Source organism: Papio anubis, chromosome 14 (genome assembly GCF_008728515.1).
Source record: "Papio anubis isolate 15944 chromosome 14, Panubis1.0, whole genome shotgun sequence".
Taxonomy (NCBI): domain Eukaryota; kingdom Metazoa; phylum Chordata; class Mammalia; order Primates; family Cercopithecidae; genus Papio; species Papio anubis.
The window spans coordinates 32,176,159-32,196,776 of record NC_044989.1 but is presented as its reverse complement, the minus strand read 5'-3'; the positions used below and the strand labels follow the sequence as shown (position 1 = coordinate 32,196,776).

At 42.5% G+C, this 20,618-nt stretch overlaps 1 protein-coding gene across 17 annotated transcripts in view; it reads right to left on the bottom strand.

Annotated features, from left to right (window-relative positions):
• Positions 1-19,510, bottom strand: part of BIRC6 (baculoviral IAP repeat containing 6) — a 258,602-nt gene extending 239,092 nt beyond the window's left edge. For 8 of the 17 annotated variants that reach the window (XM_021924726.2, XM_021924730.2, XM_021924729.2 and 5 more), the window contains exon 1: positions 17,919-19,484. In XM_021924726.2, the coding sequence (XP_021780418.1) occupies positions 17,919-18,243 (325 nt within the window). In that variant the 5' untranslated portion in view covers positions 18,244-19,484. Of the gene's footprint in view, positions 1-17,918 lie in introns of all 17 variants that reach the window. The other 9 variants (XR_002516594.2, XM_021924740.2, XM_021924733.2 and 6 more) reach the window with 7 other exon arrangements.
• Positions 19,511-20,618: the final 1,108 nt, after the last annotated feature.

Here is a 20,618-nt window from a genome sequence, read left to right as displayed (position 1 = left end):
AAATGAGGATATAAAAGGCAAACAAATCAAAAAGAAATAAAACTGTCCCTTTTTACAGAAATATGATTACTCATGTAGATAAAAAATCATACTTTTCTATACCAGCACAGATTAACCTAAAATCGAAATCTATTTTTTAAAATACCAGCTTACAATAGCTCTAAAACATACTTATACATATACACAGAAGGTGTATATGTACGCTGAAAAGTATAAAAGGCTGATTACACAAATCAAAAGCCTAAATAATACCATGTTCATGGACTGAACAAGTCAATCTGGTAAAAACGTCAACACTCCCCAAATGGATCTACAGATTTAACGGAATTTCAATCAAAATCCCAGGTGGGGTCAGCATGACGGCTCACACCCATAATACACTGCGGGAGGCCTATGCAGAAGGATCGCTTGAGCCAGGAGTTTGAGACCAGCCTAAGTGAGACCCCGTCTCTATCTTAAAATTTCAAAAATTTAGCCAGGCATAGTGGCACACACCTGTAGTTTTAGATACTCAGACACTGAGGTGGGAGATCACTTGAGCCCAGGGGTTCAAGGCTACAATGAGCTATGATTGCGCCATATAAATAAACTGACTGAAATGTATTTGAGAAGGCAGTACCACAAGAAAGTGTGGTACTTGCAAAAGACAGACATATAGCTCAATGGAACAAAGTAGAGCCAAGAGATATGACTATATAAACACGGCCACTGGATTTTTTTAATTATGTAGTTTTTTAAATTGTGGTAAAATACACATAAAATTTACCATTTTATCATTTAAGTGTACGGTTGAGTGGTATTAAGTATATTCATGCTGTTGTTTATCCATCATCACCATCCATCTCAGAAGACCTTTCATCTTGCAAAACTGAAACTCTGTACCCTTTAAACAGTAACTGACTTTTATCCCCTCTCCCCAAAGCCTGGCAACCACTTTGCTACTTTCTGTCTTCATGAATTTGACTACTCTAAAGTATCTCACATGAATGGAAGGAATCACATAGTATTTTTCCTTTTGTGACTGGCTTATTTCCCTTAGCATGATGTCCTGAAGGTTCCTTTACATTAGAGCCTATGTCAGAATTTCCTTCCTTTTATCCATTCAACTATCAACAGACAGGCACTTAGGTTGCTTCAGCCTTTTGGCTATTTCGAATAGTGCTGCTATGAACACTGGCGTACAAATATCTCCTTGATTCCCTGCTTTCAATTCTTTGAGGTACATACCCAGAAACAGAACAGCGATCATATGGTAATTCTATTTTTTCCTTAATTTTCTGAGGAAACTCCACCATTTCCCATAATGGCTGCACCATTTTATATTCCCACCAGCAGTGCACAAGAGTTCCAATTTCTCCACACCCTTACCAACACTTATTCTCTGTTGTTGTATTTTGTATATGGTGTTAAAGTTCAACTTCACACTTTTTGCATGTGAGTATTCAGTCTTTCCAGCATCATTTGTTGAAAAGACTGTCATTTCCCCCAATGAATGGTCTTGGCCTCCTTGTTGAAAATCATTTGACCATATATGCAACAGTTTATTTCTAGGCTCTCTATTCCATCAGTCTATATGTCTGTCTTTACGCTCGTACCTTACTATTTTGATTACTGCAGCTTCGTACTAAATTTTGAAATCAGAAAGTGTTAATCTTCCAACTCTGTTCTTTGTCAAGATTATGTTGAACTATTTAGGGTCCCTTGAGATTCTATATGAATTTTAGAACAGAATTTTTTTTTTTTTTTTGCAGAAATAGAAAGAAAGTTATTGGGATTTTTATAGGAATTGCAATGAGTCTGCAAATTGTTTGGGGCAGTACAGATATCTTAACAATATGAAGATAGTATGAAGTTCTGGCAAGGATGCAGAACAACTGGAACTCTCATACATTTCTAAAGGAAATACAAATGGTACACTGGTTTGACGGTTTCTTAAAAAGTTAAACACACACTTACCAAACGGCCCTGTAATCCTACTTCTGTGTATTTACCTTGAAGACATAAAAGCTTATGTTCACACAAAAATCTGTACTCAGAAGTTTATAATCGCTCTATTTATAATCATCACACACTGAAAACACCCCAAATGTTTTTTTTCTTTGTCTTTGTCTTTTTTTTGAGACAAGGTCTCACTGTGTCACTCGGGCTGACGTATGTTAGCGAAATCACTGCTCACCACAGCTTTGACCTCCAGGGCTCAGGTAATCATCCCATCTTAGCCTCCCAAGTAGCTGGAACCACAGGTGCACACCACCATGTCTGGCTAACTTTTTGTATTTTTTGTAGATACAGGGTTTTGCCATGTTGTCCAACCTGGTCTCAAGTGATGTGCCCACCCCGGCCTCCCTAAGTGCTGGGATTACAGAAGTAATAAGCCACCACACCCAGCCCCAAACATACTTCGAAGAGTGACTGGCAGAACAAATAATTATACATCAATACAATGGAATACTATTCAGTAATAAAAAAGGAATGAACTACTAATACATGCAAAAACTTGAGAGAACCTCAAGGGCATCACGCTAAGTGCAAGTAGCTAGTATCAACAGGTTATATAATGAATGATTACATTTCAATAACAATGTAGAAAACACAAAACTCCACAGTATGGAGAACAGATCAGTGGTCCCAAAAGATTAGTGGTACAGGGAAGATGCAACTACAAAGGGATACCACAGAGAATTTTTTCAGGTGTTGAAACTGGTCTGTATCCTGACTGTCATGGTGGTTTACATCAATCTATGCAGTGTGTGTAGCTGTATTACTAGTACACAAAAAAATAGGCAATTTTACTTTATAGTCTATAAAAAATAAAAATTTTTAAACGATATCATAAAAGAATAAACACGCCTGGGCACAATGGCTTCACACCTGTAATCCCAGCACTTTAGGAGGCCGAGACGGGCGAATCACTTGAGGTCAGGAGTTTGAGACCAGCCTGGCCAACCTGGTGAAACCCTTTCTCTACTAAACAAAAATTAGCTGGGCGTGGTGGCGGACACCTGTAATCCCAGCTACTCGGGAGGCTGAGGCAGGAGAATCACTGGAACCCAGGAGGTGGAGGTTGCAGTGAGCCGATATCGTGCCACTGAACTCTAGCCTGGGCGAAAGAGTGAGACTCTGTCTCCCAAAAAAAAAAAAACAAAAAAACAAAAAAACAAACAAAACAAAACAAAAAAACACACACACAATAAACACATGGGGCAACAGCCTATTAACTATGCTATTAACCAAGGTGGGGGTAGTTCATAACACATCACTATGATCTAAATTCTATAAAAATATATTAAACAATAGAAGAGGCCAGGCACGGTTGCTCATGCCTGTAATCCCAGCACTTTGTGAGGCCGAGTCAGGTGGACTGACTGAACTCAGGAGTTTGAGACCAGCCTGGGCAACACGGTGAAACCCCTGTATTCTGTCTCTACCAAAATACAAAAAATTAGCCGGGCATGGCAGCATGAACCTGTAGTCCCAGCTGCTTGGGAGGCTGAGGCAGGAGAATCGCTTGAACCCAGAAGGCAGAGGTTGCAGTGAGCCGAGACTGCACCACTGCACTCTAGCCTGGGTAACAGAGAGAGACTCTGTCCACCCCAAAAAAAACAACAAAAGAGAAGAAAGTAAAAAGAAATACCAAAATGTTAACAATGCCCATCTCCAGGTAATGAAATTACACGTGCTTGTTTTTCCCTTAGTCTATCTAACATCCTATAAGGTATATCACTTTTAAAATTGAAAATTCCTTTTTTTTTTTTTTTTTTTTTAGACAGGGTCTCACTCTGTCGCGCGGGCTGGAGTACAATGGTGCAATCTCGGCTCACTGCAACTTCTGCCTCCCAGGCTCAAGCAATCCTCCCACCTCAGCCTCCCAAGTAGCTGGGCCTACAGGTGTGTGACACCACGCCCGGCTAATTTCTGTATTTTTTGTAGAGACAGGGTTTTGCCATGTTGCCCAGGATGGTAAAATGGAAAATTTCGAAGGAAAGAAATTTTTTCAATTACCAATTCTAATACTTTAAGAAATAGTGTACAACTCTAAAAATCTTGCAAAAATGTCACAAGAAATACATTATTTTTTCAAACTGACAATACACTGTAAAACTCCATTTCCACTGAGATCTCATCAGACTTCAATACTTAAAATAGTCTATTAAAATGTACTATATGCAAAGATCACTAAAAGTCAATAAAGATACAAGCCTGTATCAGAACATCTCCTGTAACCCAAAAATATATATACCTACTATGTACCCACAAGAATTTTTAAATTTTTTTAAAAAGAAGATACAAAATTAATGTAAGGTTCTCACAAAGCTTTTGATATATAATTAACCAAAAACGAAATCATTTAATAAGAGAAAAAATGTTAGTAACACTATAGTATTAAAAGCCAAAATGAGTATTCCTGTAAAGCAGAACTCACTGCAAAACAAGTTTGGGAAAGGTCAGTGGCTGCACCATGAAGAAAGGGTAACAAATGATAAAACACAATGCAAGGACAGTGTTGTTTCAGGCAAGAGAACCAACATCTACTTAAGCACAGAAGAGGTTCACCAAAAGATACAAAATTACTGGAATTAAGAGTTCCAAGTTATGATTCTCTTCATTCACATTAACCAAAAGTGTCATCAGACCACTCTTATTTTGCTATAATCTTTAGTATCTGATATCATTTGTTTTGAAAACATAATCACCACAAAAAATTTATCATGGATAAGGCTCAATCTCTAAAGACCTACTACTCCCTGTTAGATACTTGCTGTGGGGTTTTTTCATATACATTGTTCGATTTATCATAGTTAAATCTCTCAACGTCTTGGGACACATAAGTTATATTACTCCTTTAGGATGCTGACCTGGAGCATGCGCATGCGCGCACACACTCTCTCTACATCTATCTATCTCTCTCTCTATCTATCTATCTATATATATATATATATATTTTTTTTTTTTTTTTAAGAGACAGGGTCTCACTATGTTGCCCAGGCTAATCTCGAACTCCTGGTCTCAAGCAATCTTCTCAGTCTCCCAAGTAGCTAGGACTACAGGTGTGCAATCTGGCTAAACTGGCTATAGTTAAGTAAAATTTGAAGACTAACTTTCCAACTGATGTTGCGCAAGAGAACCCTTAACCATCTGTAAATCAATGGCGCCCAACGAGGTGGCTCATGCCTGTAATCCCAGCACTTTGGGAAGCTGCGGTGGGCGGATCACTTGAGGTCAGGAGTTTGAGACCAGCCTGGCCAGTAAGGTGAAACCCTCTACTAAAAACACAAAAATTAGCCGAGCGTGGTAGCAGCTGCCCATAGTCCCAGCTACTCGGGAGGCTGAAGCAGAAGAATTGCTTGAACCCGGGAGATGGAGGCTGTAGCGAGCCGAGATCACACTACTGCACTCCAGCCTAAGTGACAGAGCCAGACTCCATCTCAAAAAAAAAAAAAAAAAAAAAATCAATTGCTACTGCTGCACAAAGGTGCCAATGTAAGAAGCAACTCAGCTACTAATCAATATAATAATCCTACAGTTTGGAACATGTGCCCTTGTGAATTTCTATTTAGAGCTCATATTTGAAATTACTGTTTTCTGTTTTAATATAGATGCCAGATATCTCCTGAATGGTAGTCACAGACATCGTCATCACTCCTCACAGAGCCTATATTTTAAGTCAGCCCAACTCGAATTCCATCCAAATATGAAAATCTATCTAGCTGTTTTTGTCTATTATATAACAGACAAACAGAAATGTCCCCTGGATATCCGCACTGATGCTATCTTGCATCATGCAGATCTTTAGTCAGACACCACCTCAAAGAGGCCTTCCCAAGACCACCTAAAAGCACAAATTTAATATATCACCATCCTTATATCAGCTCTAATTTACCTTATGGCATTACTTACTATAGTATGTCAACAGGTAATTAATGCCATAACGACATGGTGGCTCATGCCTGTAATCCCAGTATTTTGGGGGGCCAAGGAGGGCAGGTCACTTGAGGTCAGGTGTTCCAGACCAGCCTGGCCAACATGGTTGTCTCTATTAAAAGTACTAAAATTAGCTAGGCATGGTGGTACACACCTGTAATCCCAGATGCTAGGGAGGCTGATGAGGGAGAATCACTTGAACCCAGGAGGCAGAGGTTGAAGTGAGCCGAGATCACACCACTGCACTCCAGCCTGGGAGACAGAGTAAGACTCCATTTCAAAAGGGGGGGGGGGGGGGGAGAGGAAGCTCTCATTTATCCCAAACACACCAAATAAACCTCTCTAAAGTCTATGGAGTTTGAACTCCTGTTTTTTTATTTTTTTTTTTATTTTTTTTTATTTTTATTTTTCGGTGTGGGGGACAGTGTCTCGCTATGTCACCCAGGCTGGAGTGCAATGGTGTGATCTCTGCTCACTGCAACCTCTGCCGCCTGGGTTCCAGCGATTCTTCTGCCTTAGCCTCCTGAGTAGCTGGGATTATAGGGGCACACCACCACACCCGGCTAATTTTTTGTATTTTTAGTAAAGACGGGGAGGGGGTTCACCATGCTGGCTAGGCTGGTCTTGAACTCCCGACCTTGAGATCCATCTACCTCGGCCTCCCAAAGTGCTGGGATTATAGGCATGAGCCATCATGCCTGGCCAGGGAGTTTGAACTTCTAAACCTAACTGCACATTAGAACCAGCTGGCATAGTTCGAAGAAGAAGGAAAAAAAAAAAAAACAGTATGCCTGGGCTGCACTCCAGGCCACTTAAGTCAGAATACTGGGGCCCAAGCAAGGTATTTTCTTAAAAGCTCCCCTGATGATCCTAAACGAACAACAAAGGTTGAGAACCACTGCCCTGTGCCATCTCTCAGTCTTCCTGTCTCTCCTACTTCATAAATCAAAGTAAAAGCACATAAACAAATTATGAAGATTTAAATTCCTGGTGCCCGCAATAAGTCTTGAAGAAGACATTCCCATCTTTCCTACTCAAAAATTCATTTCCTCTAAAGAGTAAGCATAGTATTTACCTCCTCTAAGATACATCCCTGATTTAACATACTCAAACTTGATGATAATTACTTTTTAGGGGGAAGGGAGGGCAGCGGGAAGACAGAGTCTCACTCTTCTCACCCAGACTGGAGTGCAGTGCTGTGATCTCAACTGACTGCAACCTCCACCTCCCAGGTTCCAGCGATTCTCCTGCCTCAGCCTCCCGAGTAGCTGGAATTACAAGTGTACACCACCACACCCGGCTAATTTTTGTATTTTTAGTAGAGACGGAGTTTCATCATGGTGACCAGGCTGGTCTCAAATTCCTGACCTCAACTGATCTGCCTGTCCTGGTCCCCCAAGTGCTGGGATTACAGGTGAGAGCCATCATGCCCAGCCTAATAATTACTTTTTTTAACAGCACTGTCCCAGCCACAGACTGTTTTGTTGTTTTGGGTTTTTTTTGGTTTTTTTTTTTTTGAGATGGAGTTTCACTGTTGTTGCCCAGGCTGGAGTGCAGTGGTGCGATCTCAGCTCACGGCAACCTCTGCCTCCCGGGTTCAAGTGATTCTCCTGCCTCAGCCTCCCAAATAGGTGGGATTACCGGCATGCACCATCACACCCAGCCAATTTTGTATTTTTAGTAGAGACAGGGTTTCATCATGTTGGTCAGGCTAGTCTCGAACTCCTTACCTCAGGTGACCCACCTGGCTTGGCCTCCCAAAGTGCTGGGATTACAGGCATGAGCCACCATGCCAGGCCACAGACTGTTTTAAAAAGCAATTACCGGGTGCAGCACAGCAACATGGCACAAGTATACATATGTAACAAACCTGCACGTTATGCACATGTACTCTAGAACTTAAAGCATAATAATAATAAAAAATTTTTAAAAAGCAATTACCATATTATTTTTATTTGTATCTCTATTATCTCCTCTCTGTACTTCCTTCTTTTTGCAATTTGTATCTCTATATTATCTTCTCTTCTACACCCAAGTTAATCTTAACTTTTTTTGTATCCCTTACATTTGAAGTGCTGCAGTTCTACAATTTGCAAAAATTTCTGTATCTTATCAGATGATGAAACAGCTTGGGTATTAAAAGCGCCTTTCTCCCCCAGGCTAGAGTGCAGTGGAACAATCACAGCTCACTGCTGCCTGAAGTGCTGGACTCACGTGATACTCCTGCTTCAGCCTCCCAAGTCGTTGGGCCTACAGGCATGCACCACCACACCCAGCTAATTTTTTATTTTTTTTTAGAGATGGGGTCTCACTATGTTGCCCAGGCTGGTCTCGAACTCCTGGCCTCAGACAATCCTCCCACCTAAGCCTCCCAAAGTGCTGGGATTACAGGCCATTTGCCCATTTTAAAGTTGGTATCTCAGAGAAGTATCTTGCCAAAGGCACCCTTTTCATGAAGCCATCAGCGTACAACACACATATCAGAGAGGTACCTCCTGCTTGCGTCCCCGCTGTTCTCATATACTACATTACAGAAATATATTGTTTTTTAAGTTCTATATATAGTTATAGCCAACATTCCTAAGGACAGAGTACTAAATGTTTAACAATTTAAGCATAGTTACAACTACAGATTTCCAGTTTAAAAATAATACACCAGGCGCAGTGGCTCACATCTGTAATCCCAGCACTTTGGGAGGCCAAGGGAGATGGATCACGAGGTCAGGAGATCCAGACCATCCTGGCTAATACAGCGAAACCCTGTCTCTACTAAAAATACAAAAACATTAGCCAGGCGTGGTGGCAGGCACCTGTAGTCCCAGCTACTCGGGAGCCTGAGGCAGGAGAATGGCGTGAACCCGGGAGGCGGAGCTTGCAGTGAGCCACTGCACTCCAGCCTGGGCAACAGAGCAAGACTCCATCTCGAAACAAAAAAATAAAATAAAATAAAAATAAAAATAATATAATATATCCATATTTACCTCTGCTCCCTCCCAAGATCCCACCGAAAAGACACTAAAGGAATAAAGAAGGTATTGAACAAACCCAAAAAGACAAAAAGAACAAGTGAAGAGAAAATAGCAACAAAATTTTTGAAGTTGGAGGGCAAATGGAAAAGCATTAACTAACTTGTTTCCTCTCCTCCCCAAAAATCATAAAGTAAGCCAGCACGGAAAGAAAGCCCAAAACATTCATGTTGTATTCTTTCTCAAATACACAGGTAAAAGAGGTCTAATAATTAAAATTGCTGGCTGGGCATGGTGGCTCACGCCTGTAATCCCAGCATTTTGTGAGACCGAGGCAGGCGGATCACCTGTGGTCAGGAGTCCAAGACCAGCCTGACCCTGTCTCTAGTAAAAATACAAAAATTACCCCAGCATGGTGGCATGCGCCTGTAATCCCAGCTACTTGGGAGGCTGAGGCAAGAGAATCGCTTGAACCCAGGAGGCAGAGGTTGCAGTGAGCCAAGATCACATCACTGCACTCCAGCCTGGGCAACAGAGCAAGACTCCATTCCCCCCCAAAAAATTAAAGTAAATTAAAATAAAAAATAAAAATAAACAAAATAAAACTGCTTAAAAGCAGTTGCTTTTTACAATATTTTCTCCAATCATAAGAGGGCCCTAATTTTTTACCTTAATACTGCAACCAAGCTCCAATCATAAGAGGGCCCTAATTTTTTACCTTAAACTAGGAGTTCTTGTACTTCAAAATATGGGAACCATGGCCAAGGTGGTTCAAATTCACCTTGTTATCTACATAAGGCAGACAAACACTTGTTGAACTGAACTATATAATTTAAGACACCAAAACAAAAAGTAGGGCCAGGCGCAGTGGCTCACGCCTGTAATCCCAGCAGTTTGGGAGGCCGAGGCAGGTAGATCACAAGGTCAGGAGTTCAAGACCAGCCTGGCCAACATGGTGAAACCCTGTCTCTATTAAAAATACAAAAAATTAGCTGGGCATGGAGGGGCGCACCTGTAATCCCAACTACTCGGGAGGCTGAGACAGGAGAATTGCTTGAACCTGGGAGGCAGAGGTTGCAGTGAGCTGAGATCACGCCATTGCACTCCAGCTTGGGCGACAGGGCAAGACTTCGTCTCAAAAAAAAAAAAAAAAAAAAGTAACATTTATTGACTGTTTATGGTGAGTCAAGCAATATTCTGTATGTATCAGTTTATTTAACCTTTACAATAACCCAGTGAGTTAAGTACTAATTATGAAGCACAGAGAGAGGTTAAGCAGTTTGCATAAGGTCACACCTGGAACTTAAATGGTCTGGCTCCAGAGCCAATATTCTATTCTTTCTTTTAATATCACTAAAGTCAGTCAACAGAAACAGAGCCAAAGTACATGTTCATAGCCCAAAAAGAGATTATGCTAAATTAAGTTCTTATGAAGAACTCAGATGCTTTCATAAGACAATTATCTTCTAGGGCTATTGAGATCCCAATCTATATCATGTTTATCTCTCAAAGAATAGTTGAGAATAGGAATGCTGCATGTACTAAAGTTAGCCAGGAATTAGAACTGGTTTGAATCATTTACAGTTTCTATCACTGGGAGATTGCACATTTTAGCCAAAAAAATTTATTTCTTGATTACTACGCAGGCACCATGACTTCTCAGAGCAGGCAGCTCTGGGCCTGAAGTTTAATCAAGAAGCTCTTACATCAGGAAAGAAAAAAAAAAACAAACAAACACCCAATCTAAACCTCACTGAAGCTACAGTAAAGTACAAAGATCTTCCTCTTATTTATGACCACTATACAAATTTCTCAAATCAAAGTCATTATCTATATTACTGAGGGACTGACTCTAACAACCTAGTGGGGAAAAAAAAAAAAAAAAAAGTCAGTATCTATACAGGTAAAGAAAAAAGATACAAAGAAATGTAAAATTGGAGTGTTTGTCTAAGAACACTGAGCAGGGCTGGCCGCGGTGGCTCACGCCTGCAATGCCAGCACTTTGGGAGGCCAGGGCAGGCAGGTCACAAAGTCAGGAGTTCGAGACCAGCCTGACCAACATGGTGAAACCCCATCTCTACTAAAAATACAAAAAAAATTAGCCGGGCGTGGTGGCGCACACTTGTAATCGCAGCTACTCGGGAGGCTGATGCAGGAGAATCGCTTGGACCCGGGAGGCGGAGGTTGGAGTGAGCCGAGACTGCGCCACTGCACTCCAACCAGCCTGGGCAACAGAGCAAGACTCCATCTCAATAAATAAATTAAAATAAAATAAAAACACTGAGCAGGTTTTTTTCTTTTTCACTGCAACACAAATCTGGAATTCACTTCGGAAACTGAAGAGACATGACTTTCTCCTACACATATATTGCCATCAATACCCATTGATTAATACCCACACACATATACCTTCATTTACTTATGTACATATACTACATAAACAAATCTATGTGCACACAGAACTAGAAACACATCTTAACTTCATTCTGACATTTAGCCATACCAATACACTAAAAGATATTTATCCAAATATAGATTACTGTATATTTGTTACAAATATTCATATTTCCATCTACATTTGAATGTTATCTGCCTATCCTCTATGTGTAAACATTTAGTGAATTTTTTTTAAAGTAATCACGAGGAGTGTGGCAATACTGACCAAGCAGCCAAGAGACTCAAGGGAATTAGCATTCGCTGAGCACCCCCTATTTTACATTTGTCATGCACTGTTAGGCACTTTTAACATGTTTGACCACTTAATCTTCCCCACCATCCTATTAATCATTAATCTTAATTTACAGATGAGGAAGCTGAGGTTCAGGAGGTTTAAGTAGTGAGTTCATAAATGAACTAAAATTCAAAATTCAGGACTACCTAACATAAAGCGCATGCTCTCTCCACATAATCTCAAAAAAGCTCATAAAAAAGACAAACAGTATAAAATATACTATACTGGGGAGGGGTATTATTTCAGGAAGTAAGATAAACTATCACCCCCAGTAATTAAGTAAGAGAACACCTTAACAATATCTTACTCTTACATAAAAGCAAAATCTAAGATGGGTTCTGCAGGATGGTGGAAAGTGGTAAATCAGAAAAAAAACTTAGGAAGTTCAAAGTTCAGTTTAAGTTCAAAAACTGAATATAGAAAAGCTTTAAGTAAAAAAGAAAAAAAAAAAAAGCAAGGTTTTGTTGTTTTCTGTTTGTTTGAGACAGAGTCTTGCTCTGTTGCCCAGGCTGGAATGCAGTGGCACAATCACAGCTCACTGCAGCCTCAACCTCCCAGGTTCAAGCAATCCTCCTACCTCAGCCTCCCGAGTATCTGGGACTACAGGTGTGCACCCCCATACCCAGCTAATTTTTTTATTTTTTTCTAGAGACAAGGTCTCTCAACTACTGGGCTCAAGCGATCCTCCTGCCTCAGCCTCCCAAGGTGCTGGGACCCCAGGCATGAACCAGAGCATCAGGCCAAAAGCAAGATTATTTACAGGGAATTAAAGTAGATAAGACAAACATTTTTCAGGCACTTGTCTGGTAAGTACACTGCTGCAAACATTTTACATGCATTAACACTTAATCCTCACAATGAGTACAATTATCTTCCCCATTTTGCAAATAAGGAAACTGGAACAGAAATACTAAATAATTTAGTCAAGGTTATACAAGTGTAAAAATTAAAATAATTCTGTGTAATGGGATGAATTTTTTTTTTTAATGTTTTAAAACACTGGGATCTTAACCCAAGCTATCTGTGTCCAGAACCAAGCTCCTTTATAACTATTATGCTAAATTTCATGAACAAACAATAGCTAGGGTAAAAGACATATCTAGTAATACAAACAGTATGGTCAAGTGGTGTGTAGCTTTTTTATTTTTAAAATCCAAAGTCAGGCCACACGTGGTGACTCACACCTGTAATCCCAGCACTTTGGGAGGTTGAAGCAGGCGGAACACAAGGTCAAGAGATCGAGACCATCCTGGCTAATATGGTAAAACCCGTCTCTACTAAAAATACAAAAAAAAATTAGCCAGGCGTGGTGCAGGCGCCTGTAGTCCCAGCTAGTCGGGGGGGCTGAGGCAAGAGAATGGTGTGAACCCAGGAGGCGGAGCTTGCAGTGAGCGGAGATACTCCAGGTGGAGTACGCCACCCTACTCCAGCCTGGGCGACAGAGACTCCGTCTCAAAAAAAAAAAAAAGTCAGCAAATATACAAAAAGAGACAAATGAGCATACGAAAAGATGCTTGACGTCATGTCATTAGGAAATTACAATTTTTAAAAAGGAGACACCACTACACAACTACTATAATGGCCAAAATATAAAACCCCCAAATGCTGGTGTGGAAGTGAAACATTCATTGCTGATGGGAATACAAAATGGTACACAGTCACTAAGAGTCCGTCGATTTCTTACAAAAGTAAACATACTCTCACATGCGACCCAGCAATTGAGCTCCTTAGTATTTACCCAAATGATCTGAAAACTTATGTCTACACAAAAACCTGCACACAAATTTTTACAGCAGGTTTATTCATAGTTGCCAAAACATGGAAGCTAGCAGGATGTCCTTCGGTGTGTGAATGGATAAACTGTGCTACATCCAGACAATGGAATATTATTTAGCACTAAAAAGGAATGAGCTACGAAGCCATGAAAAGACATGGAAGAACTGTAAATGCATATAAATAAAGAAGGCAATTTGAAAAGTCTACAAACGGTATAAATACAACTATGACATTCCGAATAAGGCAAAACTATGAAGACAGTAAAAGGATCAGTGGTTGCCAACAGGGAGAGGGGAGGGAGCAGTTGGGGGAAAAAGGAAGGGAAGGATGAATAGGCACAGCAGGGGATTTTTAGGGCAGTGAAACTATTCTTTATGATAGTACAATGGTGGATACATGTCACTATACACTGTCCAAACCCACAGACTGTACAACACCAAGAGTAAGCCCTCATGTAAACTATGGACTTTGGGAGATGATGATTGTTAGTGCTAAGTTCACGAATGTTAACATACCACTCTGGTGCAAAATACTAACGGGTGGGAGGCTGTGTGAGCATGGAGATAGAGGGTATATGGGAACTGTCTGTACTTTCTGCTTAATTTTGTTGTGAACCTAAAACTGCTCTAAAAAAGAAAAGTAATTTAAACAAAAAAAAGTCAAGGAACGTGTTTATTTAGCAATTCGTATATAAGGAAGTACTAATATACTCATTGTTATATATGCATCAAATCAAAAATACTCAAGTTTATACTGTATATTCGGGCTGGGCGCGGTAGCTCACGCCTGTAATCGCAACACTTTGGGAGGTCAAGGTGGGCAGATCACTTGAGGTCAGGAGTTCAAGACCAGCCTGGCCAAGATGGTGAAACCCTGTCTCTACTAAAAAAAAAAAAAAATCAAAAAAAAAAATTAGCCAGGTGTGCTGGTGTGCACCTGTAATCCCAGCTATTGGGGCGGGTGAGGCAGGAGGATTGCCTGAGCCCAGGAGGCAGAGGTTACAGTGAGCCAAGATCACACGCTGCACTCCAGCCTGGGCCACAGAGTGAGATAAATATACACACACACACACACACACACACACACACACACACACACAGAGTATACTAGGGATCCTGGGTCCTGGGGAGGGGATATATAAACAAACAAAGTACCTCCCCACAAGGACCTTGAAATATGCGACAGACCTTATATATTTACAAAAAGCTAAATAAAATGGAATTTAAATTTAAATAGTTCAAGATGGCTGAAAAAATACCACAGAAGAGTAAGCTGCCAGATTACTAAAATGGACACTAATAGGACAATATGTGCTCAGGGCTTCAGTCATTTCTGGATAAAGGGATCAGGAAGTTAAGATATGCTCTAGATCTTGAAAATGACTAAGACTCAGCTAAATGACTGGAGTGAATTGGTGCATTCCAAGAAAGAACAAAACTACTGTAGTTAGGAAAGAGAATTAAATGGACTATTTCACAAAACTTATAAATAAGGAGACAAGACTAGAGAGATTAGTAAAGTCCAGATCGTGCAGCTCAGAGCCTCAAAAATCTTCACTCTTAAATACTGACAGGGAGCAAATACTTACCCAACCTGTGTACATACTGATAGCTCTTAATCCAGTTAAAGTTTATTTGTAAACATTTTATAACAGATACAGATAATATAAAGACATATACTAGTAGTCATAGTTAAAAATTCACTGTCTTTGCCACCCAATACATATACATACAAGTCCTGTTTCCATCCTTCAACTTCAAATCTACAGGCAACCCATAACCCTACAAACTGAACCCCAGGCATCCATAAGACATATTACTCTATTACCTAGTAAAACTCTATATGGTTATCCCCAAACTTTATCCCCTCAGACACAGATGCCTTTCCTCTGCGGTAGAAAAGAAAGTGGCCCATTGCCCATAAACAGGAAAGAGGGATTATGTTAGGACCATGATCACTACTGGCATCTTCTCTCTATTTATAGGGCTGTCACCCTCTATTAATCATTAAAAGCAAACTTCCTAAATACCTGCAGATTCCAAGTAAAGCATAAAATGCAGCATTCCCTCCTCAATCATCTGAACTGGGGCAAACAGGACCCTATACAACCTCTGATAATTATTAATAATAATAAACTTCAGGCCACGTGAGACAGCTCATGCCAGTAACCCCAGCACTTTGGGAGGCTGAGGTGCGAGGATCATTTGAGGCCAGAAGTTCAAGACCAGCCTGGGCAACACAGCAAAACCCCATCTCTACAAACATAAATAAATTTTACAAATAATAATAAATTTCATTTCTCAGATATGAAAATGTTTCAGAATACATCCATTGTTAACGTTCAAATTTTTTCTGTAATCCTTCATTCCATTCACTATAAACCCTTCTACATATTTTAATTCATATACTCAATCTTCATGCATGGGGACCTGCAATTTTATCCAATCCCAAACTCTTCTAATTAACAAATGCCCCAACAAAACCTGTTATCCCAAATCAATGCTATGTTTTACTTATCTACCTATACCTTCATGTCATACACCTAAAACCCTCCACCTTAGTAATCTACCACTAAAGCGAATATTGTCTTCCCTTCCATGTACAGGCACATAAATATATGTCCAATTTCCCCAATCAACAAACGCTGACACACATTATTGCTCTCAAACATGGCCTCCAGACATAAAAAGCACCCCACAAAATTCCTCTATCTATCCAAAACACTTGAATACTTCTGTTAATGACTTTCTTTAGAAATCCTAGTACATATGATACCACTGATTCCAAGTTAAAAATCACAAAAATACTACATCTTCAAGATAGAAACATATACTAAAAAGTGTAGACATGTATGAAAAGGATAAAATCAAATTACAGATAACGTTTATGAAGAGGGAGGGTTGGAGAAATGCAGTCCAGGAGAGATTCGGCTGAGATTTTAATCCTATTTGTAAAGTTTTATTTCTTAAGCTGAGTTGGGGATGCATGGTATTCACTGTAATTACTCTTCATACCTTTTCATACTTGAAATATTTTAAATGACTTTGAAAAGGAAAGATATCCAATTACTAATGAGCATCTCCCTCTTACACACAGTGACAAGCCATTATGTCCAAGTTGCAGTAACTGTTCACTGCTACATCTGGGCCACCCCTATCATTTACTAAGCCAAGAAAAGAAAAAATTACAAACCTACCTCCCAAAACTTTCTCTTAGCTATATTCCAGGTTTATATCCTAAAACTATACATAATCCAATTCTTTCACAACTCTCACATCGACAATAATTAACATGTCTAATTTCACGTTTGCATCCCTAAATTGCCATTTACTCTTACAAATGACTTATTATCCACACAGTAAACTTTTCCTTGTTGTCTACGTTAAAATACAAGTGAATTGGTTGACCACGTAACTACTTCCACTTGGCTAAATGCAGACAGTTGTATACATTATATCTCTATGCAGGAGTACAATTCACTCATATACTAACTTTTCAATCTTAACCTACAACATCCAAATTAAGCCACCCATCATTTAACCACAAATGAAATGTCATCTCCGCCAAATGTAACTCAGCCAGAGCCATTCCAAAACCACTCCAGTCCGTCCACTGAGCATACACCTCACACATCTAAAAGTCCCGTCCCTGGACCAAGGTTTACGCCACCCAGAAGTGCTCTCTTCCAATGGTGAGACTCAGACACACCTTCAAATCCCAATTTTCGGGTCGCTGTGGGAAAACAAGTAGAGATGGCCTGAAGTTACAAACCCAAAAGAATCTATTTCATATACCACAGATACTGACTTTCCCGTCACTGGGGCGTAGAAGTTGGAAGCCCCGAGCAAGGGGACCAGGTCTAGTAGTCTTTGGCGTCCGCAGAGTCCTACAGTCGTCGACCAAGCAGTTCAGGCAGCTGGCCCGCCTACTTCCCTCCCCACCCCCACCCCGGCCCACCCCACCCCACCCCCACCCCTACCCCCACCCCGGGCGCACAGCCCGCGGTCTGTCCCCGCACCTGCGGGACCTGAGAACAGTAGATTGCCGGCTCCTCTCCTACAAGTGAGGGCTTAGGTGCCGGCTCGGACGCTCCCCGCCCCTCGCCTCCGGCCACCAGCCTCTCCGCCCGGGGTCAACCCTTCCAGCCTTCCGCTCTCATCTAACCGGGCGCAGGACCGACAGCCTCTCCAGGGCCTACCCGGGCCTGGTTTCCTCCGGTGCCAAGCTCCGAGGCCTCCTCACCTCTCGCAGAGGACCAAGCCAGACCGGACGCTCCAGGCCCGAAAGGCAACTCCCCTTCCACCACTCCCCGACTCGCCGGTCTTTCCTCCCAGCTGCAGCCGCTGAAAAAGCCAAGTCCTAAGGTCCCCCTCCATCAGCTTCCGGGCCTCCCTTCACGGTCGGGCCCGAACCCCCAGCCCTGCCCTCCCGCCACCTCGCTTCCCCAAGTCGCGAGGCCGAGCCCCGGGGCTGGGCGGCTTCTTTCCCCGGCTTCGCGCCCGCCCGGCGTGCAGCACACTCACCACTGAGCGCCGAGGCCTGCAGTGTGGCCCCCGAGGTGCCGTCGATGACTTTGATGGTCCCGCGGCTAGTGACGGCCAGGATGGCGTTGAGCGCAGGGTGGTAGGACAGGCTGTGCAGCCCGTCGGCGTCGCAGTGCATGCAGCCGTCCCGCAGCACCAGCCACTCCGAGACCCCGGCCGCCCCCGACCCCGCCGCCGAGGAGCAGCCGGGGCCCGAGGCCGCCGCAGCCGCAGCCGCCATCTTCCGGCCTGCGCTCAGCACAATCACACTGGGAAGCGGCTCAGTGACAGTCCCGGGAGGTGCAGCACCACCGCCAGTCACCATCCGGGGCCAGGGGGCAAGCGGAGCGCGTTAGCCGGAAGTGAAGTCAGGCGCCCGCACGCACGCGGAACGTCGATTGCCCGGCCGGAGGGGCCAAACTCAGAGGGAGGCTGTCGGGGGAAGGGGAAAAGCAGGGAGGGAGGCGGGGCCCCGGGCGCGGGCTGGAGGCCGGCGGGTGGAGCATGCGCGGGAGGGCTCGCGCGTGCCACGCGCCGCGGTTCTGGCCAGCTCCGCGTCCGCAACGTCCCAGTTTCTTCCTGCGAGCCTGGGGAGTGGCGGCTGACGAGTCCGCCCCGCTCCTCGCGGGGGAAGGGGGAGGGGTTGGCCTCCGTGCATTTCCGCTAGGTGGGGACCCCCGCCCTTGCGACCTGTCCGGTACGCCCGGAGGCCTTTTGCAGCAGTTCCAGCTGCCCCCTGACGGTTCCCGGTACGTGCGGTACAGCTGTTCGGCCGTAGCCGGAAGCGGACCTCTGGGTCTCGGCCACGGCCCTGGTGTGAGAATAAACAGTCTGAGAAGCCTCTCGTTTGGATTGGAAGGAACCGAACGACCTTCCCAGACCTGTACCTTTTACCATGCCTGCCCTCCCCATTCCTAAGGCTTTCTGTTGAACAAACGTACCAGATACGAGGTGCTGGAAGCTTAGTTTCTCTATCCACATTCGAAACATCCCGAGTTACGGGAATTAATGAGGGAGTGGGTCTGTGCGCGTGTGGGGCGGGAGTGTTGGAGGGCTAGAAAGGACTAGTCAGTTTGCTAATCATCCCCCCCTTGGAGAATTTTTTTTTTAACTTTTTATTTTGAAATAGATTCACAGTTGAAAATATACTACAGACCTCTGTGGTCTTTCTCTCCAAAAGCCGTAACCCCTATCTATGAGAAAAACATTGGACAAACCCAAACTGTAGGACATAATTTTAATACCTAAACACTACTTGAAGATAGTACAGAGAGATCCAATTTTCTCTTTCAGTTTACCCCAATGATTGCATATTACATAATTTTAGTACAGTCTCAAAAGGAGAGATTTGATAGTTGTGTGATGTGTGTATAGTTCAATGTCATTGTATCACATGTAGATCTACACACCATAGTCAAGATGCAGAGCTGTATGTTCTATATGTTTTGTGATCATTACGTTATTTTGGAAAGACCTAGTTTTCCTTAAAAACCTAATCAAAGAGCTGTTGTGAGGATTAAGAATCGTTGGTAAAATGTGTAGAAGAGCATCTGACAAGTATATAGTAGGTGCTCAATAAAAATGAGTTAATTGTCCTATCACATTTCATGCGAACTTCTTCAGGAAATCTTCATGGATTACCTCAACTACATCTTAAACTATTAGCCATCCGGCTCATCTGAAACACTTAAGAGATTTGGCTGTATTCCTCTCTTCTTGAGGTCCCTAAAATACAATGAAGTTCCTGGGCCGCCAGAGTGACATTCCTTACTCATCTGTGGGAGTTTTTTGTTTGTTTGTTTGTTTTTTGAGACGGAGTCTCACTCTGTCGCCCAGGCTGGAGTGCAGTGGCGTGATCTGGGCTCGCAACGTCCGCCTCTTGGGTTCAAGCAATTCTGTGCCTCAGCCTCCTGAATAGCTGGAATTACAGGTGCCTGCCACCATGCCCGGCTTTTTTTTTTTTTTTTTTTTTGTATTTTTAGTAGAGACGGGTTTCACCATCTTGGCCAGGTTGGTATTGAACTCCTGCCCTCGTGATCCACCCGCCTCGGCCTCCCAAAGTGCTGGGATTACAGGTGTGAGCCACCGTGCCCAGCCACTCACCTGTATGTCTGGGAACCCTCAGGCCGGTTTTTCAAAGGAAGACTTTATTGGCTCCATAAAGTCAACCATAGCTCCTTAAAACCATCTGGTCATATCTGAAAATACGACATTCCAGTCAAAACCTGGTTAATATAACCAATGCCTCTAATTATGTCTTGTTACAGGAGAACACATTTTTATAGAAATGATACAAATAACTATATTGCATAAAAATAGGAATACTTGGCCGGGCTCGGTGATTCACACCTGTAATCCCAGCACTTTGGGAGGCTGAGGCAGGTGGATCACGAGGTCAGGAGATCGAGACCATCCTGGGTAACACGGTGAAACCCCATCTCTACTAAAAAAAAAAAAAAACAGAAAATTAGCCGGGCTTAGTGGTACACACCTGTAATCCCAGCTACTTGGGAGGCTGAAGCAGGAGAATCACTTGAAACCCAGGAGGCAGAGGTTGCAGTGAGCCGAGATCAGGCCACTGCACTCCAGCCTGGGAGACACTGCGAGACTCCATCTCAAAAAAAAAAAAAAAAGAAAAGAAAACCATTTGAGTCATTTTCTATTTTTCTGAGAATTTTATGAATACTTTATTTGTTTGAG